Source organism: Vicugna pacos, chromosome 8 (assembly GCF_048564905.1).
Source record: "Vicugna pacos chromosome 8, VicPac4, whole genome shotgun sequence".
NCBI lineage: Eukaryota > Metazoa > Chordata > Mammalia > Artiodactyla > Camelidae > Vicugna > Vicugna pacos.
In genome coordinates, this window is record NC_132994.1 from 63,372,503 (window position 1) to 63,388,479 (window position 15,977).

The window sequence follows — 15,977 nt, forward strand, 5'->3', positions numbered from 1 at the left end:
CATCTGATTTTGGGATCTCCATTCATGTATCTCATGATGGTTTCTTTTACCAATTTATTAAAAAAATAATCCACTGGTATAGTTTTTCAATATATTATATTCTAAAACTTCACATTTCCTTGGTAATGTGTTCCTTTTTCCTTATAAACATTCCCATAGTTCCAGGTAGCTCTCAAATTTGAGCAGATGTCACAATCGCTTGGGGGGCTTCTTAAAATACAGACCACTGATCCCACCCCCAGAGTCTGGCTCAGTAGTGCGGAGCTGGAGTCCGGAAATTTGCATTTCCAACAAATTCCTAAGTGATGCAAATGCTTCTGTTCTTGAGTGCACACTTTGCAAAGCACTGATCTAGATAAAATAATGGAAATAAGGTGGTGGTGTGGACTACGGTGGTGCATGGTAGTGGAGGTGGAGAGAAGTGGATGAACTTGACATATTTAGGAAGTAGAATCCACAGAGCTTTGTCCATAGTTAGATGGGAGTGATGGTGAGGTGTGGGAAGGAATCATCACGTCTCAGGTTGGGAGCTTGAACAAATGGGTGGATGTGACAGAGAACTGACATGGGAAGTGAGCAGGGTGGGAGGATCGAATCGTAGTGAGAAGTCATAAATTCTATTTAAAGTTTGAATAAAATATTTTAAAAGTGTCAAACACAATGACTGACGTAGAGTAGATTTTCAATAAATAACATAGATATTGCTATTATTACTACCTTTACTATCAAAACTGAATGGCCCTTATCACTCCACCCTGCCGGAGATCACCTCTTGGTCACACTCAGCTGCCACATTCCAGGGCTAGGAATTATCCCTTTATGTAACCCCAGAGACTTAGGTATGAACAAGGAAATTTTATAGCTATCACCTCATGGTATGAGTGAGTCAAGGGGGAGCAAAAAGAGGGAAAAGGGAGAAAAAGTTTTAATTCACAGAGAATTACTGTCTTCATTTTCACACACAATGTCACAGCAACTGTATTTACCCTGCTTTACAGAAGAGAGAAATAATTTGCCCAATGTCTTATAGAAACTGGGGTGAAAATTCAAACTTGGCTCTGTCCTGGATCCATTATATTTTTCTTATGTCAGAATGACATTCCAAATAGGCTGCAGGCAACATCCTGCAGCTTACACTTGAAATCCTGCCACACAGTGAGAACCACTTTTTCGGCCAAGCAAGCCAGAATTTGCATTTATATGTGCATGTGTGTAGCATGTGCATATATATGCATATGCATATATGCACTATGCATATAACTGAGACTAATTTTTCCAAGAAATAACACTTATCGAGATAGGTGCATTACCAGTATTTATTTTCACTGGATTCTGCATTCTGATACCTTCTTTTTCATTCGTTGCAATAAACGTTTATCAGGACCCACAGAATTGATTTCACAATCAACTTATGGGTCTCTGCTGGATGTCTAGAAAACCTTCTAGATCCCTTTCTGTCCTGAGAATTCACTTACCAACATCATAACAATTCCACTGAGCTGGATGAGGGAGAGCCCTGATGGAAAGGGGAAAGGAGAGCAGGATTCCTGTGCCTATTCTTTCTGTATACAAATCTTTAATGATGCATCTACACTTGCCTGTAGTGCAGAGCTTTGTGAGAATCAAATAAGTTATAATATAGATGAAAGAACTTTTAAAAGTAGTCAAGTCATCTGACTTTTCTTCTGCTCCACGTAGCTGTGTTCACTTGGAGTGATCATTTAAATTCTCTGGAACCCATTTCTTCATCCTCAAAATGAGGGATTTGATCCAGATCACCTCCAAGGCCCTTACCTAGCCTCATGGGGTATAATTCTATTATAAAAAGCTCTTTGTAAACAGTACCCTATGGGACTCTGAAATAGTATGATGATGATCACGATGCTGCTGATTATTCTTTATATTTTGTTAAAAAGCCCCTGAAGGAATTTTTGGAAGATTGACATTAACTAAAGGAGAAAAGACTCAATTTGGGTGAAGTAATCAGGCTCTTTTTGAGTAGCAGCATCATGAAGTTGATAAGTTAAAAAGGTTCGTCTTCGTCTTTAAAATGGTCAAAAAAATTTTTGATGTTTACAAGTAGAAAAATGCCTGCTCAAAATTTCCTGTTTATGTCCAGAGAGCAAAATTATAAGGACCAACATTTCCCCTCAAGTGTATGGCTTATCCTCATTTCCTTATCCATTTATTAGGGAGCACCAGGAAAAGTAGCTTAAATATCTAGGGTAGGTTGATTTCTCTAGGTGCCAAAATGCTGGCTAAGACTTAATTATATTGATATATGTGTTTCTGTTGTTTCTAAATAATACCTATCTTTATTTAGATGACCCTGAAATATAATATTACCTCTGAGGAGGTGGGTGGCAATTAGTGTGGCCTCGCCTCGTCTAGGATGGGGAAACTGCAGCGCAGAAGAATTAAATGCTTTGCCCTCGGGTCATCTGATGAGTCAAGAAGAAAGATGCAGGCTTGGTGCTGGCCAGTCCTGCCCCTACCCACTGCTTGTAGGACTGCATGCCCAGTCGCTTGCCAGACTGTATACATGGAAAACAAACTGCCTGCCTAGAAGCAGCACGTCCTTTCTATTGTCTTCAGTTTAATAAGGTATCAAATGGCTAAGACATTGGAATTCTTAAATATATCAGTAAAATCAACTCTTATTGGGTTGTTTTACCTTTTCCCATCATTTACTCATCTTCAAGTCTTTATAGACATGAATCATCATCATCCCACCACAGCTTTAGTGAATTTATTTGGATTCTTAGCATCTTAGAACACGCATGGGGCCTAGCTCCAGCATCAGCCCAGAACGCACTAGGTCTGGTTCATACTGACGGCGCCCAGCCCTCCACTTCAACACAGTGCCTCCTTACCAGAGAGGGAAAACGTTCTCATTCTTTTTTCTTTTCTTTCAAAAATATTGTGTTCGGGGGTTACGCTTATGCATTTAATTACTTTTGAAAAAGTTTTTGCTTTCAATTTTGAACTTCCCTCTAAGGGCTCTTCATCCATTTGCACTGAGAGGGCCTCCTGGTAATTAATGCTTTAGGAAGTGGGGTTTTGAGGACGTGCTTGTCTGCGGCTCCTTTCCTGTGGGCCCAGAGGAAAAAAAACAACAGAGGAGGCCTCCAAAACAAGCAAGGGCTCTCTCCCCAGGGAACTTCACCTGCATTTTTGTACCACTCAGCCCTTTACCATGGGGGAGGTTCCTCGTGGTTTCTGAGCCGTTTCACAAAGTGATCAATCACCAAATCAAATGTGACACGGATTGTGATCTCCCAGGAAAATTCTGAGTGGTTTTTAAAGAAAGAATCACAAAAGGACAAATACCTCTACAGGGCTGTTTCCTTCATAAAATAAATCCGTCATGGATCTTATCCTTGGAAAAACACACACAAGGCCCCAAGTGTGCAATGGCTAAATGGCTGCAACCGTAACATTTCCTTTTGAAAAATGGCCCTTCCCTCTGTCCTGATTGTAAAGGAACCATTAAAACTCAAAGCGCATTTCCCCTAACAGCTGACACCCCCAGCAAGGAACGGCGTCGTGGGCGCCCAGGAACCAAAATGTCCCACTCATAATAAACAACGGCTCGTGCCCGAGCTTTTCACACTTGTTTTTCCAAGTCTTTGCTGCCAGAGGCGGAGTTGTAATTCCTGAGGTCGCTCGACTTCGGGAGGGGCGAGGTGTGCATTGTAACGACATCGACTACTCAGGAACTCTTTAGGCAGGAGTAGCTTAACGATTAACTTTCTCGAGTTTCTGTGACCAGAACTGTTGCAGTGAAAAGCGTGATTGGAAACTTGTGCAGGCGGGAGACCGCAGCGCGCCCGCGCTTTCAACAGGCGATTTGTTCTCCTGTCTGCGGCTCATTTCCATGCAAAGAGCCTGACATCAGAGCACCTTTTGTTGCTAAACGCTTTCTTTAGTTAGCGTCGAGGGGAGAGTCATGTGGAGCTGGAAGAGCTCATTTTGAAGAGAGGGGGCCCGGGGAGTTCCCTCCAAGTTCCTGAGCCACCGCGGTCACCCTGCGGGGCCCTGCCAGACTTGCTGGGAGAAATGAGTCGCGTGCCTCAGTGAGTCGGTCCCCGTCACAGGAAGAAACGCCTTTGCAGCGGGTGGCCTTGCTCCTGGGCTGCCAGGATTCCCCGCCGTAGAACTCGGTGGTGCGAACTTTGCCTCCTGCTACTCTGTTGCCGAGCCGCGCTGGGAAAGTTTCTGGACTTGTCAGTCGCGCGGCCCGCCGCCACCTAGGGCCGAGGTGCGGGCGCCTGCTGGGGGCCCCCCGCCGGGTCGGAGGCCGGGGCCGCGGGGGATGCGGCGCGGGGGCGCGGCTCGGTGACGCGGCGGGCGGGGACCGGCGCCGGGGGCCGGGCGCGCGCTGCTGCGGGGCCAGGGCGCCCCGGGGACCCGGCCATGGAGGAGGACGCGGGAGCTGCCGGCCCGGCGCCCGAGCCCGAGCCCCAGCCCGAGCCCCAGCCCGAACCCCAGCCCGCGCCGGAGCCCGAGGCGGGCGCTGGCATGTCCGAGGCGTTCTCCCGGCTCTGGACCGACGTGATGGGCATCCTGGTGAGTTACCTGGAGCAGCCGAGGCGCGGGGCGGGCGGGTCGCGGGGCCCGCGGATCAGCGCAGCCCCTCGGCGACCCCGGGCTCCCTTCGCGCTCGCCAGCTCGGCAAGCCCACTCCTGCGAGTCGTCCTTCTCGGGGGCTGTAGTTCTTAGGAGGTTCAATACACTCGATTTAGGGTTTCAGACCCTAATTAAAAAATAACCAGCCACAGAGCACATCAAAGATATATGTATATCTATTTCTGTATTAAACAACCGGGTATGATATCCAACAGTTCAATCTGGGACACCTGCTGAGAAGTTGGTGTGGAAAAGGCTTGGAAAGAGTCCTTCAAAGACTAGATGTAAATAAATGGTATTTGGCCGATGAGCTTCGCAGTGGGACTTGGGAAGAGGCTGATGTTACTGATGTTTACCTCGTCACCAGTTGCTCTCTGACCAGGAGAGGAAAACAATTACCTCCTTGCTCAGAACCACAAAGAGTTTACTTACTCTGTTTGTTTGCGGTTTTTCAGCTTGTAGAATTACAGGGTATTTGTTGTTATGTGTTTGCAACCAAAAACAATAGGACTTATTTTGCTAAATCTGTATTGTCATGTATTTTGAAATGGCCAGTAACTAAAACCGCCCATGGATTTGGCATAATTTCCAAAAAATAGTTCTTAGGCATCAAAGATGAAGCGTTAACTTACTCGAGGTTCAGTGCCTTGAAGAATTAGTAGGTTTGGTTTGGTGGAGCTGTAGGTAGGCAGACTGCAATCAGATGGGTACGGATTATTACAGACAGACATCTTAATCCACATATAAAAAGTCAATTTTAGTTTAAAGATTTGAAACTGGCAATGATGTAGATCATTGGAAAGGCTCTAAATTTACTTGGAGATCTTTAATTTTTTTAGTAGAAGGAAGTGTAGTTTTTAGAAAGAAACACTCATTTGGGAACGATGAAACCATCTTTATAGCACAGTAATTATAAACTCTTGGGCTTTGGAGTGAGTTTATTCAAAGCCCAGGCATTGACTGACTACATGACCTTGGCCAAGGTAGCCAACCCCACTGATGTTCTGTTTCATCACTTGAAAAGTGAGGCAATAAGATTTGTTTCTTAGGTTTTCTGAGATTTAGCTAAGTTGATAAATAGCTAGTTCTCAGTGCACTGGTATGTAGTAGATGCTTAGCAAATGATAGCTCTCTCTTTTTTTTCCTTGCAAATAGTTTTGTGTGTCATCTTTCCAGACATCCTAAAGCCCCAGTTATTCCATTTTCAGGTGTCCATTGGTGTACATAATTATTTCTGTACAGAGAGCTGAGAAGGTTGGTCAAAGATTACTATCTGCTTTTCTTACTCTATGATATTTTAAAAAACGTTTGTTTAAAAAATGTTAAACTTAGACTTTTTGCCTTTTCTGAGTATTACTGATGAATATGGGCCTTCAGTGAAATTCCAGAAAACCTAATAAACATATAAAAGTTGTGGTGATAGGTTTTTAAGTTCATCAAGCAAGAAGCTTATCTTGTTATTTCTTGCTTAGGTCTCAGTCTGTAAATTTTCAGTCACTGAGAAAATTGGTTTGATAATGTCACATTACATCCCTTACTAGGGTATGGGCTAGGGAGGTAAGGGTTAGAGGGACTCACTGAAATGGAAATGTGGGCACTTTCTGAACTTTCTGCCTTCCTTTCCCTGGCAGATTCCAGCGCTGTTGGGTCAGTTGTAGCAGTGTTCTTTGGCTGAGTTAAGAGATGGGGTGGGGCTTTGGAAGCCCAAACCTGTTTATTCAAAGAGCAGATGCAGGAGAAAAGAAAATATGTGTTTCTTACAGAGCTAGTAGTTCGATGTGAGGCTGAAAGAACGTAAAAATTGTCCCAAGCAGGTAATGCTCACGCATGCTTTCCCATCTTTAACACGGTCTCATTTTCCTCATCTCTGGGCATCAAGAGTGCTCCTTAGGAAAATACAGACGAAGAAGACACAGGTTACCTCTCCTTTGTCCATGCCTGTAAAAAGTGAAAGGTGAAAACGGTCTTTATTCTGCTTTTAGAAAGCTGTCATCCAAGTGTTTGTAAGAAACTATATCTTAGAAACTATAGATTGACACAAAACTGACAGTTGACTTTGTTTTTTTCTGAGATAGAAGATACCATTTCCTTCATTTTGTATTTAAAATACAGGATTTTGCAATCGTCTGTCAGCCTAGATTGGTGAAGTGACTTGATCGATGGCCCTTATGCATTGTTAGCAGCGATGCCAGACTGCACCCCAGTTCCCTGACCCCGCCAGTCAGGAGCCTGATGCCATGATGCTCCGGAGTTAACTCTCCCACATCAACTTGGTAGAAATTATTTTAGGCAAATGCTATTTGGATGATTGTTTTTCAACACTGAACTTCAGGAGCGAAGCAGAAGTAGTAGGGGAATTATACATCCAACATCATACTTAGCCAATTTCAGGGAACAGATGCTACTTTATTTTTTAGATTCTTCTTAGCGTGAAAAATAAACTTCAAAGCTTATTAGGTTAAAGCTTTTCAAAGTGAATGAGCACAGCTCCCCTTTTCCGATGGTCCAGAACCGTGAGAGGCACTGGGCCTCCATCCCCTGCAGATTTTGTTGGTTCTAACCCAGGGAAGGGTGTTGCGCAGAGGCACTGATCTCAGTAAATACAGTATAGGTGAGCTCATTAGGACATATTTTGCATTTAAATTAATTCAGCCCTGCATGGTTCAGCACCAACTAGTTGCTTTTAGGTAATTGTTAACAAAATGCTTATTTAGAGAAGTAATAGTATAATTTATGGCTTGCAAAATGTTTGAGCATGCTGGAATGAATAAATGTCTAGTAAGTGAATATGTAAATAGATACAGAATTAAGAGAAAATGAGTTTACAAAAACACTGTCGGTTGTGAGGGAGGGCCTGGAAGGCAATGGTCAGTATCTTAGTAATTTTCTACCTCTAGGGCTTGGGACTTACAGGGTGCTGAGAACAGGATTTCACTGACTGAAAACAGAATAAAAGTGTGTACTGTCAAATGCAGAAGCCACTTCAAAATACAGTTCTATAAAGACTCGTGCACTGGCTATAATGGGGTGCATTTATGAAGACTTTAATAAATTTTGCTCGTGCTGAAGCTACCACTTGGACAGTCTCATCATGCAAACTCAAATCCTGGCGCTTCCACTGAAAACGTAATGGCAAATTGCGAAATGTTTGTAAACCCTAAGCAATTAAACCGTGGCCTTCTTGTGAAATGTACTATTCTGTTCTCTAACTCTGCAACATGTGGTCTGCCTGGGTTTTCAAAGCCTGTCACCTTTCGCGATGACATGGTTAGACTTCTGTTGAGAAGTGCAGAAGAAGTTAGAATTCTGTGGGATTTTACTCCTTTATCTTTACTCCGTGGTTGCAGAAAAAACATTCCTTTGTAGGGGAGGGTGATTTTTTTTTAAAAGTAGGAATTACTGAAGTTGTTAGATGTGGTAGATTGTATTTTCAGCACTGAGTATCCCTTTGGTAGATTGTGATGGTTCTTAAGTTCTTCCTTCAGAATTTGAGGACCTAAAGTAGAGACAGGCCTTACAAGCTACTTGTTTGCTGGGAAGGGAGAGGAAGGGAGTTAATAAATGACTATTGTTTGCAGGATCCTGCAAGATGCACCTCCCCCAAACCTTACATTTCCCTGCTATGTTCCTACAATTTACACCCCTTTCCTAGCACTGCTTAGAAAATAGCCATTGTGTAGATAAACTCAACACAGAGGACCTTCCCCTATTAATTAATCTTAATTCCTATGCAAGCTACAGAAAAGAATGTAGTAGGTTTATCTGTTAAGTTTCTCTGTACGTTAACTGTTAGGTTTATTTTGTCTTGCTATTTACTGAAGTCCTTGAAAGATCCTCCTTTGCTTTGTAGTTTTAGGCAAAGCGTGGGGGAGGGGAGATGTCCCTGAGATCCCTAGGTGGCTTTTAAAATGCAAACTCCTTTGTAAGGACTAAGATGTAATTTACATATTCTCTGGGTGGTGTCTTATGTTAAACCTATCAGCTAAAGACTTAATTTTAGGTCTTGGAATCTGAGAGTCAGCCCCCATTTCAAATATTCTTGACTTCATCCTAATTCTGTGTTCCTGTTGGCCAGCGAAAAGCCAGTGGCTTCTATAAGTAGAGAAGTTGCTGGATGACCTAGGGGAGGCACTACTGACTGAAGAGACCTTTGAAGTGAGCCCTCAAACCCCCTCTTTTAGAGAGAAGGAATGGAGGGCACCAGGTACCGAGACTAGGGACCAGAACTCAGGCCTCCTGATTTTCAATTATTTGTCAAAGACAAAGTTAAGTCCTATCATTCTGGCTGGGGTGGGTAACCTTTTGCTTTCCAAAGAGGCCCCTGCACTAAAGTGGCCGTTCGTGCTCCCCTATCTCTTCCTGCCCTGCTTTCATTTGTCACTCTCTACCTTGTAGCCCCTTGCTCTTCCATCTGTCTTGTTCATCACCATCTACTCCAGCATCTGATGATAGAGGTGCAGCTATGTGGGGCTGAGGGCAGTCCCCTCAATGGCTTCTCACTGGCGCCTACAGGGTGATTCCAGCTACCTGAGTACTGGTACCTACCTCAGTGATCCGTACTTTCCCATCTTCTTTCCCCTTGGCTCTGCCCAGAAGGCATTGAGTCCAGTGCTGCGCGAGGCCTTTCCCATCCTTACCTCCCTTGGCCCTCTCATTGTGGTCAGTAAGCATTATTGTCTCTTGCATGTTCTGAATCGCACAGATAGTTAGCAGAGGAGCTGGGATTTGGATCATGAGTTATTTCCCAGAAGTTAACTCCTAGCAATTTATAGTTCATTCTTTCAAATCTCTATCTAGACATCTATTGACCGTCAATCTTTTTGCTTAAGCTATTGAGTTAAGTACTAGTTCCACATGTCCCCTGGCTTCCAGGAAGTTCTCTGTAGGAAAAACAGCATCCACCATCCCTCCCATGAACACCAGTCTCATGGTGCAGTGTGCAGATCACTCCAGGGAGGCAGGAGCACAAAGCTGGGGGAGGGGACAACAGTGGGGGTGCAAGAAGTCCAGTTCCTAGGAATGCCTTTCAGTTTGGGCCCTGGCAGTCAGTAGACTTTCCTGAGAGGTATTCTCCAGTGAGGGTTAAGGAGGAAAGAAGGAAGGGCCTTCTGGGCAGAGCCCAGGGGAATGAAGATGGGAAAGTACAGATCACTGAGGTAGGTACCAGTACTCAGGTAGGTGGAATCACCCTGTAGGCGCCAGTGAGAAGCCATTGCAGAATTTTAAACTGGCATGTGACGTGATCACTTTTTAGAAATGTAACTTTTATGGGCAATGAGTTGGTGATGAATTTAAAGGAGACTATGTTAGTGATCCAGGCAAGAGAAGATGAGAGCTTGGACTAAATGTTTATGAAACGTATCAGTTTATCTATCATCTGGCTTCCATCAGTCCCAATATTTACTCAATATCTATAAGTAATCAGGGAACTTACTTTTGATCAATCCTTTTGAGCTATATCTGCCCCCTATTTATTAATTTAGTAATGAGATCCAAAAATGGTGGGTGTGTTCCTCGTTAACTTTGCTCCAGCCAGCTAGCTGTCTAGTGTCCCACCTTTTGTTCCATAAGGTGTTTCACTGGATAGCGTTAATTCTTTATGAGTGGAGATGCTTCATAGAGATACCTAGCTTATACTTTTTTCTTGTGTATCAAGTCATGTAATAGAGACGACTCCAGCATGGAGCCTGGAGACCCAGGCATTAGGGTATCAGAGACTTGGAAGACAAAAGCTTGACAGTGAGATAGTTCTTCCTCTCTGTAATCAGTATTCTTTCTTTTCTGAAGGGATCTCCTATTGTCTTTCACCTTTCTACACTGGTGAAAACATGAATGCAGTTTGGTTTATAATGAATACCCTGTAGACTTTTATTCTGTGTGTCCACAGAGATACACTGCAGCTCTCCTTACTGCCTGTGATGCAGATTTGACTCACGGTTGATTTTGGTGATTCATCCATTGTTTGTTTGGTTTTATAGCAAGTAGTGAGTGAGGACGGTCCAGTGTGTCTATACATCACTCTGTACCTGGTTGTGGCTTCATTTTCTGTCCCAGAATGCAGAATTAAAAGTGGAAGAAAAATAAACGCATGTAATTGTAATTGTAATTTTAATTAAAAGTGTCATTGAAGGGCAGAATGAAAAAAAAAAACCTTAGTATGTATCCTGAGCCCTAATTACTTTAAAAATTTATTCGAGTTAATTTTAGGCATTTGAATACTCTTACCTAAGACTTGATATCAACCAACACATTTTTCACAGTAGAGCTAAAAAAAAAGTTTACATGCTTTTTCGGATGCTTTTAAAAATAAGAATGTTTCAATATTAAGTTATTAAGAAGAAAGGAATATTCTAGCTTAAGAATAAGTATTTCGTTATAGGCTTACATCCATTTTCAGAGGATTTTAAAAGCCTCACTTGTAAGATGAACCATTAACAATTTTACAAATGCCCTTGTTTGGAAATGCCGAGGGTTAAAAAAAATTTTTTTTAAACAAAACAACAATGAAAGATGCCATTAGTCCACTGTCTTCTCAATCTGCTGGCTTTCTGAATAAAGTTGTTATTCCTTGCCCCTCCTCCCAAAAAACAACAAAAACAACAACAATGAGATACCTCTACACACTGTAACAATAGCCAAAATCTGGAATGCTGACACCACCAAATGCTGAAGAGCATGTGGAGCAATAGGAACACTTGTTCTTTACTGATGAGAATGAAAACTGGTACAGCCACTTTGGAAGACAGTTTGGTGATTTCTTACAAAACAAAAACCATATTCTTACCATCCAGTCCAGCAGTTGCACTCCTTAGTGTTTACCCAGAGTGAAAACTATGTCCACACAAAAACCTGCATATAGCTGCTTTATTCATAACTGCCCAAACTTGGAAGCAACCAAGATGTCTTTCACTGGCTGAATGGACAGATAAGGTGTGGTGGAATATTATTTAGTGCTAAAAACAAATGAGTTATCAAGTCATCAAAAGATATGGAGGAATCTTAAGTGCATGTTACTAACTGAAAGAAGCCAATCTGAAAGGGATTTTTATTCTGATTGTGTGTGTGTATATATATATATATATATTCTATACTTATATATTTTTGAAAGGCAAAACCATGGAGACATTGAAAAGATCAGTGGTTGCTAGGGCTTGGTGGGGATGGGGAGGGAGGAACAGATGGTGCACAGAAGGTTTTTGTAACAGTGGATCGATTCATGAACAAGACCAAGAATGAACCGGAATGTAAACTTTGGATTCAGGGTGATTATGATGTGACAATGTAAGTTCGTCAGTTGTAACAAATGTACTACTCTGGTGAATACAGTGGTTATATTTCAACACCACCAAGCAATTCTCAAATTTTCAGTGGACACTGACTGTGTCTCCCACAAATTTAATTCAAGTCTGACCCTGTCTTCTGGTGTCAGATCCCCCAGGTTAAGGGCTCAGTCCCAAAGACTGCCCCTCTTTCAGATGCCAGTGGCAAGCCTGGATTGTTACCTGTGCTTCTGACTAACTGGCTATAAATCGGAGGTTCTCACAACCCCCCTTTAGGGTCCATTAATTTGCTAGAGCGGCTCACAGAACTCAGGACACCAATTTACTAACTAGATTAACCAGTTTACTTACTAGATGACCAGTTTATTATAAAGAGATACAACTCAGGAATAGCCAGATGGAAGAGTTGCATAAGGCAAGGGGCAAGGAGCTTCCGTGTTCTCTGGGGTATCATTTTCCCTGAATCTCCACATGTTCAGCAGTCTGGAAGCTCTCTGAACTCTGTCCTTTTGGGTTTTTATGGAGGCTTCTTTACACAGGTGTGGTTGATTAAGTCATTGCCTTTGGCAATTGAACTCAACCTCTCAGCCCTTCTTCCCTCCAAGGAAGGGAGGAGTGACACTGAAAGTTCCTACCCTTTGATATCTTGGTCTTCCTGGTGACCACTTCTTGAGGCTACAGTGGAGTCCCACCCTAAGTCACTTCATTAGCATAAACTCAGGTGAGCTCTAAAGGGTCTCCTAACGAATGACAAAAGACACTCCGATCACTCCAAGTTCTGAGAGTTAGGAACCTTGTACCAGGCCTGAGAGGAAGACCGAGGGTGTATTTCTCACAAGTCACAGTATCACAGTGGGGGATACTCATAATGAGGGAGGCCAACCATGCGTAGCGGTAGGAGATATAGTGGACATCTCTGTACTTTCCCTAGGTGTCAATCTTAAACTGCTAAAAAGTAAAATCTTAATAAGAAAATAATTAAAAATGTTTGTTTTAATCAAAAGAGTAGCAGAATGAGAACATTTAGAAACAACAACAAAAATAAACATCTCTTAGAAAACTGAAAGATTGCTTTGTAGGGAAGTTAAGCGCAAAGGAAGCGGTTCAGACTGGCTTCAAATCCTGGCTTCTACCTTTACTGGGTATGTGACCTGGGCGAATTCCTTGGCCATTCATTTGGTGCCTTGGTTTCCTCAGTAAAATGAGGATGATAGGTACTCGCATCTTTGGGTCTGGTAAGGTAAATTAAATCACTAGAACTATGCATGGCATATGGTAAGTAGATCATAAGTGTTTGTTATTATTAGCTGTTGGTAGTTAAATCTCCTTTAGCTGGAATGTGAATTAATTTCCTTTCACTCTCATCTTTAAATGGAGGGATAATCTGATTCCATATGTTCAAATTAGGATTGATATTAACTGTTGATTTGATCTACGTCAAATGTGCTTTTCAGAATATGCAATTTAAAAGTAAGTGCATAAATTGCTTCGAAGTTTTAGCTTCAGGTTTCATGTTAGGAAATGTGTATTTAAAGAGAGGATGTATAGGTGGGGAGGGTATAGCTCAGTGGTAGAGTCCATGCTCAGCATGCATGAGGTCCTGGGTTCAATCCTCAGCGCCTCCATTTAAAAAATAAATAAATAAACTAAATTAACATCCCACCCTGAAACAAAACAAACAAACGAAAAAGAGAGACTTTATAAAACTTGTGAATAGGCAGGGTTTTTTGGAGACAAGAAGATAATTGTAATGAAAACATATTTTCAGTTTAAATGGTGTCCAGATTGCTATTGTCAGTTTTCTTGTGATTAAATAGCACAATAATATGAGATCTTTTTAATAGTTGACTTCTTAGACACATGTAAAATACTGAAAGCATCTGCTTAACTATTGATTTTATTTTTTGAGTGCTGGACTCATGTGAATATGTACTAAATCTTTTTTCATTACCTTGAACCTTTTTGTGAAATATTTTCCTAGGGTTTTTATTGAATTAACCACTGTTTCTGTCAGGCTTGCTAAATTATTCTGTATCTTTGCATCTTAATTAGGAATCTTTCTTCAGTCTCCAATTGAGAATTTATAAAAGCATCATATGGTAGTGTCTCCATCAGAGCCCAAAGCAACCTGCAAACACATGTCAGAGTGAATATATCAGGCGAACGTGGTAACCACTACGCTGCAAAAACTACCATCATGTCAGTGTGAAGATGATAGAAAATGGGGCTGCTCTGGTTTGAGGGAGAAGTACAGGTTTGTAATACATATGCCACTGAAATACATTTTCATTTGGGGGTAACTTCATTATGCATCTGTAGAAAACCTGAAGGAATTTGAAATCTTTGGGAAAGTCTGTAAAGACCTAGAACACTTTATGCTGGAAAGATAAAACATTTCATTTTTAAAGCTTATTTTATCGTGAATTAAAGTTTTATTGAAAGCTTGCCGCAAAATATAGCTTTAGGACAAAGTCTCCTGGGGAAAGGTCATTACTGCCTCTGCTTCTACTTAGGTAGCATGTGGTGTCCAGGTGGTGACTTAATGAAAGCCCCTTGGAACACTGATGCATGGTAGTGATTTGTCCTGATTAGGATATTATGAAACTGAGGCTATGTGATGAGCATTAAAGTAAATAGGTGTCAAATGATTCATAAAAGATACATGAAAGATGCAGTAAAATCCATATGATGTAGCTTTAGTGTTAGCAAAGAACTGTGGATTCTTCCAACAGGACAGAATGTATCAAAGAACTCTTCAGCTTGTCACCCCACTGACGGACTGCACATTCCAGAGCTGGTGTCTTTAGGAATCAGGATAGCTTCCATGATGGAGGAGCTTCCATAGAAACTGGAGGGGAAGCAAATAGAACCAGTACACTCCCTAAACATCAAGAGATTTTTAACAGGTCACACCCCTCACTCTAAGAAGTTCTGCTCTAGAGATCAGATGATAATACTTCCATTGATATGTAATTCCTTGCACTTTATAGTGCATCTTCACATGCTTTGACTGGTTTAATGCTCTTATAGCTACAAGAAACTCAATCTTGTTGGCAGCCAAAATTCTCTAGCCTGGTGAGTAATCTAGGGTTCCTGGTGTCCTTTTCAAACACACTGACATTTCATTGCCCATATTTCCATACCCATAATTCAACGATTTCTGGTTGATTTTGGCTTCTGCAGATTCTAGACTTCTTAAGTTCATCTGTTTTATTTGTGAAATAGAGGTGAAACACTGAAGTTATATCTTTGCATGTATTTTCAAATGCCTCTGGAAGTAGACCAGAGCCAGCCACATGTGGGCTCTGCTATTTGAGCAGAGTTTGGGGGTAAAGCCAGAAAGTTTTCCACCCAGGCTGCCTGGTCCCCAGGGTCCCTGTAGATGCCACAGTGTAGTTCAGTGTGACAAACACTCAAGATTTGGCAGGCTCACCTCTTCCAAGGAGGCAGAGAGAAACAAACATCTGGTCATATTGTCACCAGCTTGCCACAAATTCTAGAACAGCTGGACTTTAGTTCTCATGACTTCCAATTTGTCCTTCTTACTGTGGAAAACAGGAAGGTTCACTTTCACAACACTGGGAAAGGCAAGCTCTATCGTTGTCACCCAAAAAGTTTTTCAACAGTTTGGGTTTATGATATTAGGTTTAACTTGAAAAAAAAAAAAAGACACACAAACCTATTGTTTGTATACCTGTGGACTTACTTGCAGACAAGTTTCTGGGTTTTCTGTTTCAAGTCCTTACATATAAAGAAGAAAATCCAGGGCAAGAGTTGCTCCAGGGCTCTAGGTTATAGATGGTTCCAGAGGATCAGCCAAAGACCAAGTGAACAAGCCAAAGCAAGACTGCTTTAAATCCTGAATTTGCTAGTAAGGTCAAGATAAGCAAGTACCGAATTATGCAATGTAGTTGGCAGTGAGGATGGACGAGGCTCCAAATGTTATTTCGGTAGAAAAATGACTTAGCAAACTGAGGGGTGGGGGTAGTGACACACTGCCTTCTGTTGCCCCCAACAGTCTAAATGCAAACAAGCTTTATTAATGCAGAGAAAAGCATGCTGGTGTTG

General features: G+C 42.0%; 1 protein-coding gene across 3 annotated transcripts in view; it reads left to right on the forward strand.

Annotated features, from left to right (window-relative positions):
- Positions 1-15,977, forward strand: part of SASH1 (SAM and SH3 domain containing 1) — a 284,505-nt gene that overhangs the window by 112,803 nt on the left and 155,725 nt on the right. Inside the window, exon 1 of one of the 3 annotated variants that reach the window (XM_072966005.1) lies at positions 3,789-4,569. The exons of 1 other annotated variant lie outside the window; for it this stretch is intronic. In XM_072966005.1, coding sequence (XP_072822106.1) covers positions 4,417-4,569 — 153 coding nt within the window. In that variant the 5' untranslated portion in view covers positions 3,789-4,416. Of the gene's footprint in view, positions 1-3,788; positions 4,570-15,977 lie in introns of those variants that run through there. One more of the 3 variants, XM_072966008.1, reaches the window with a different exon arrangement.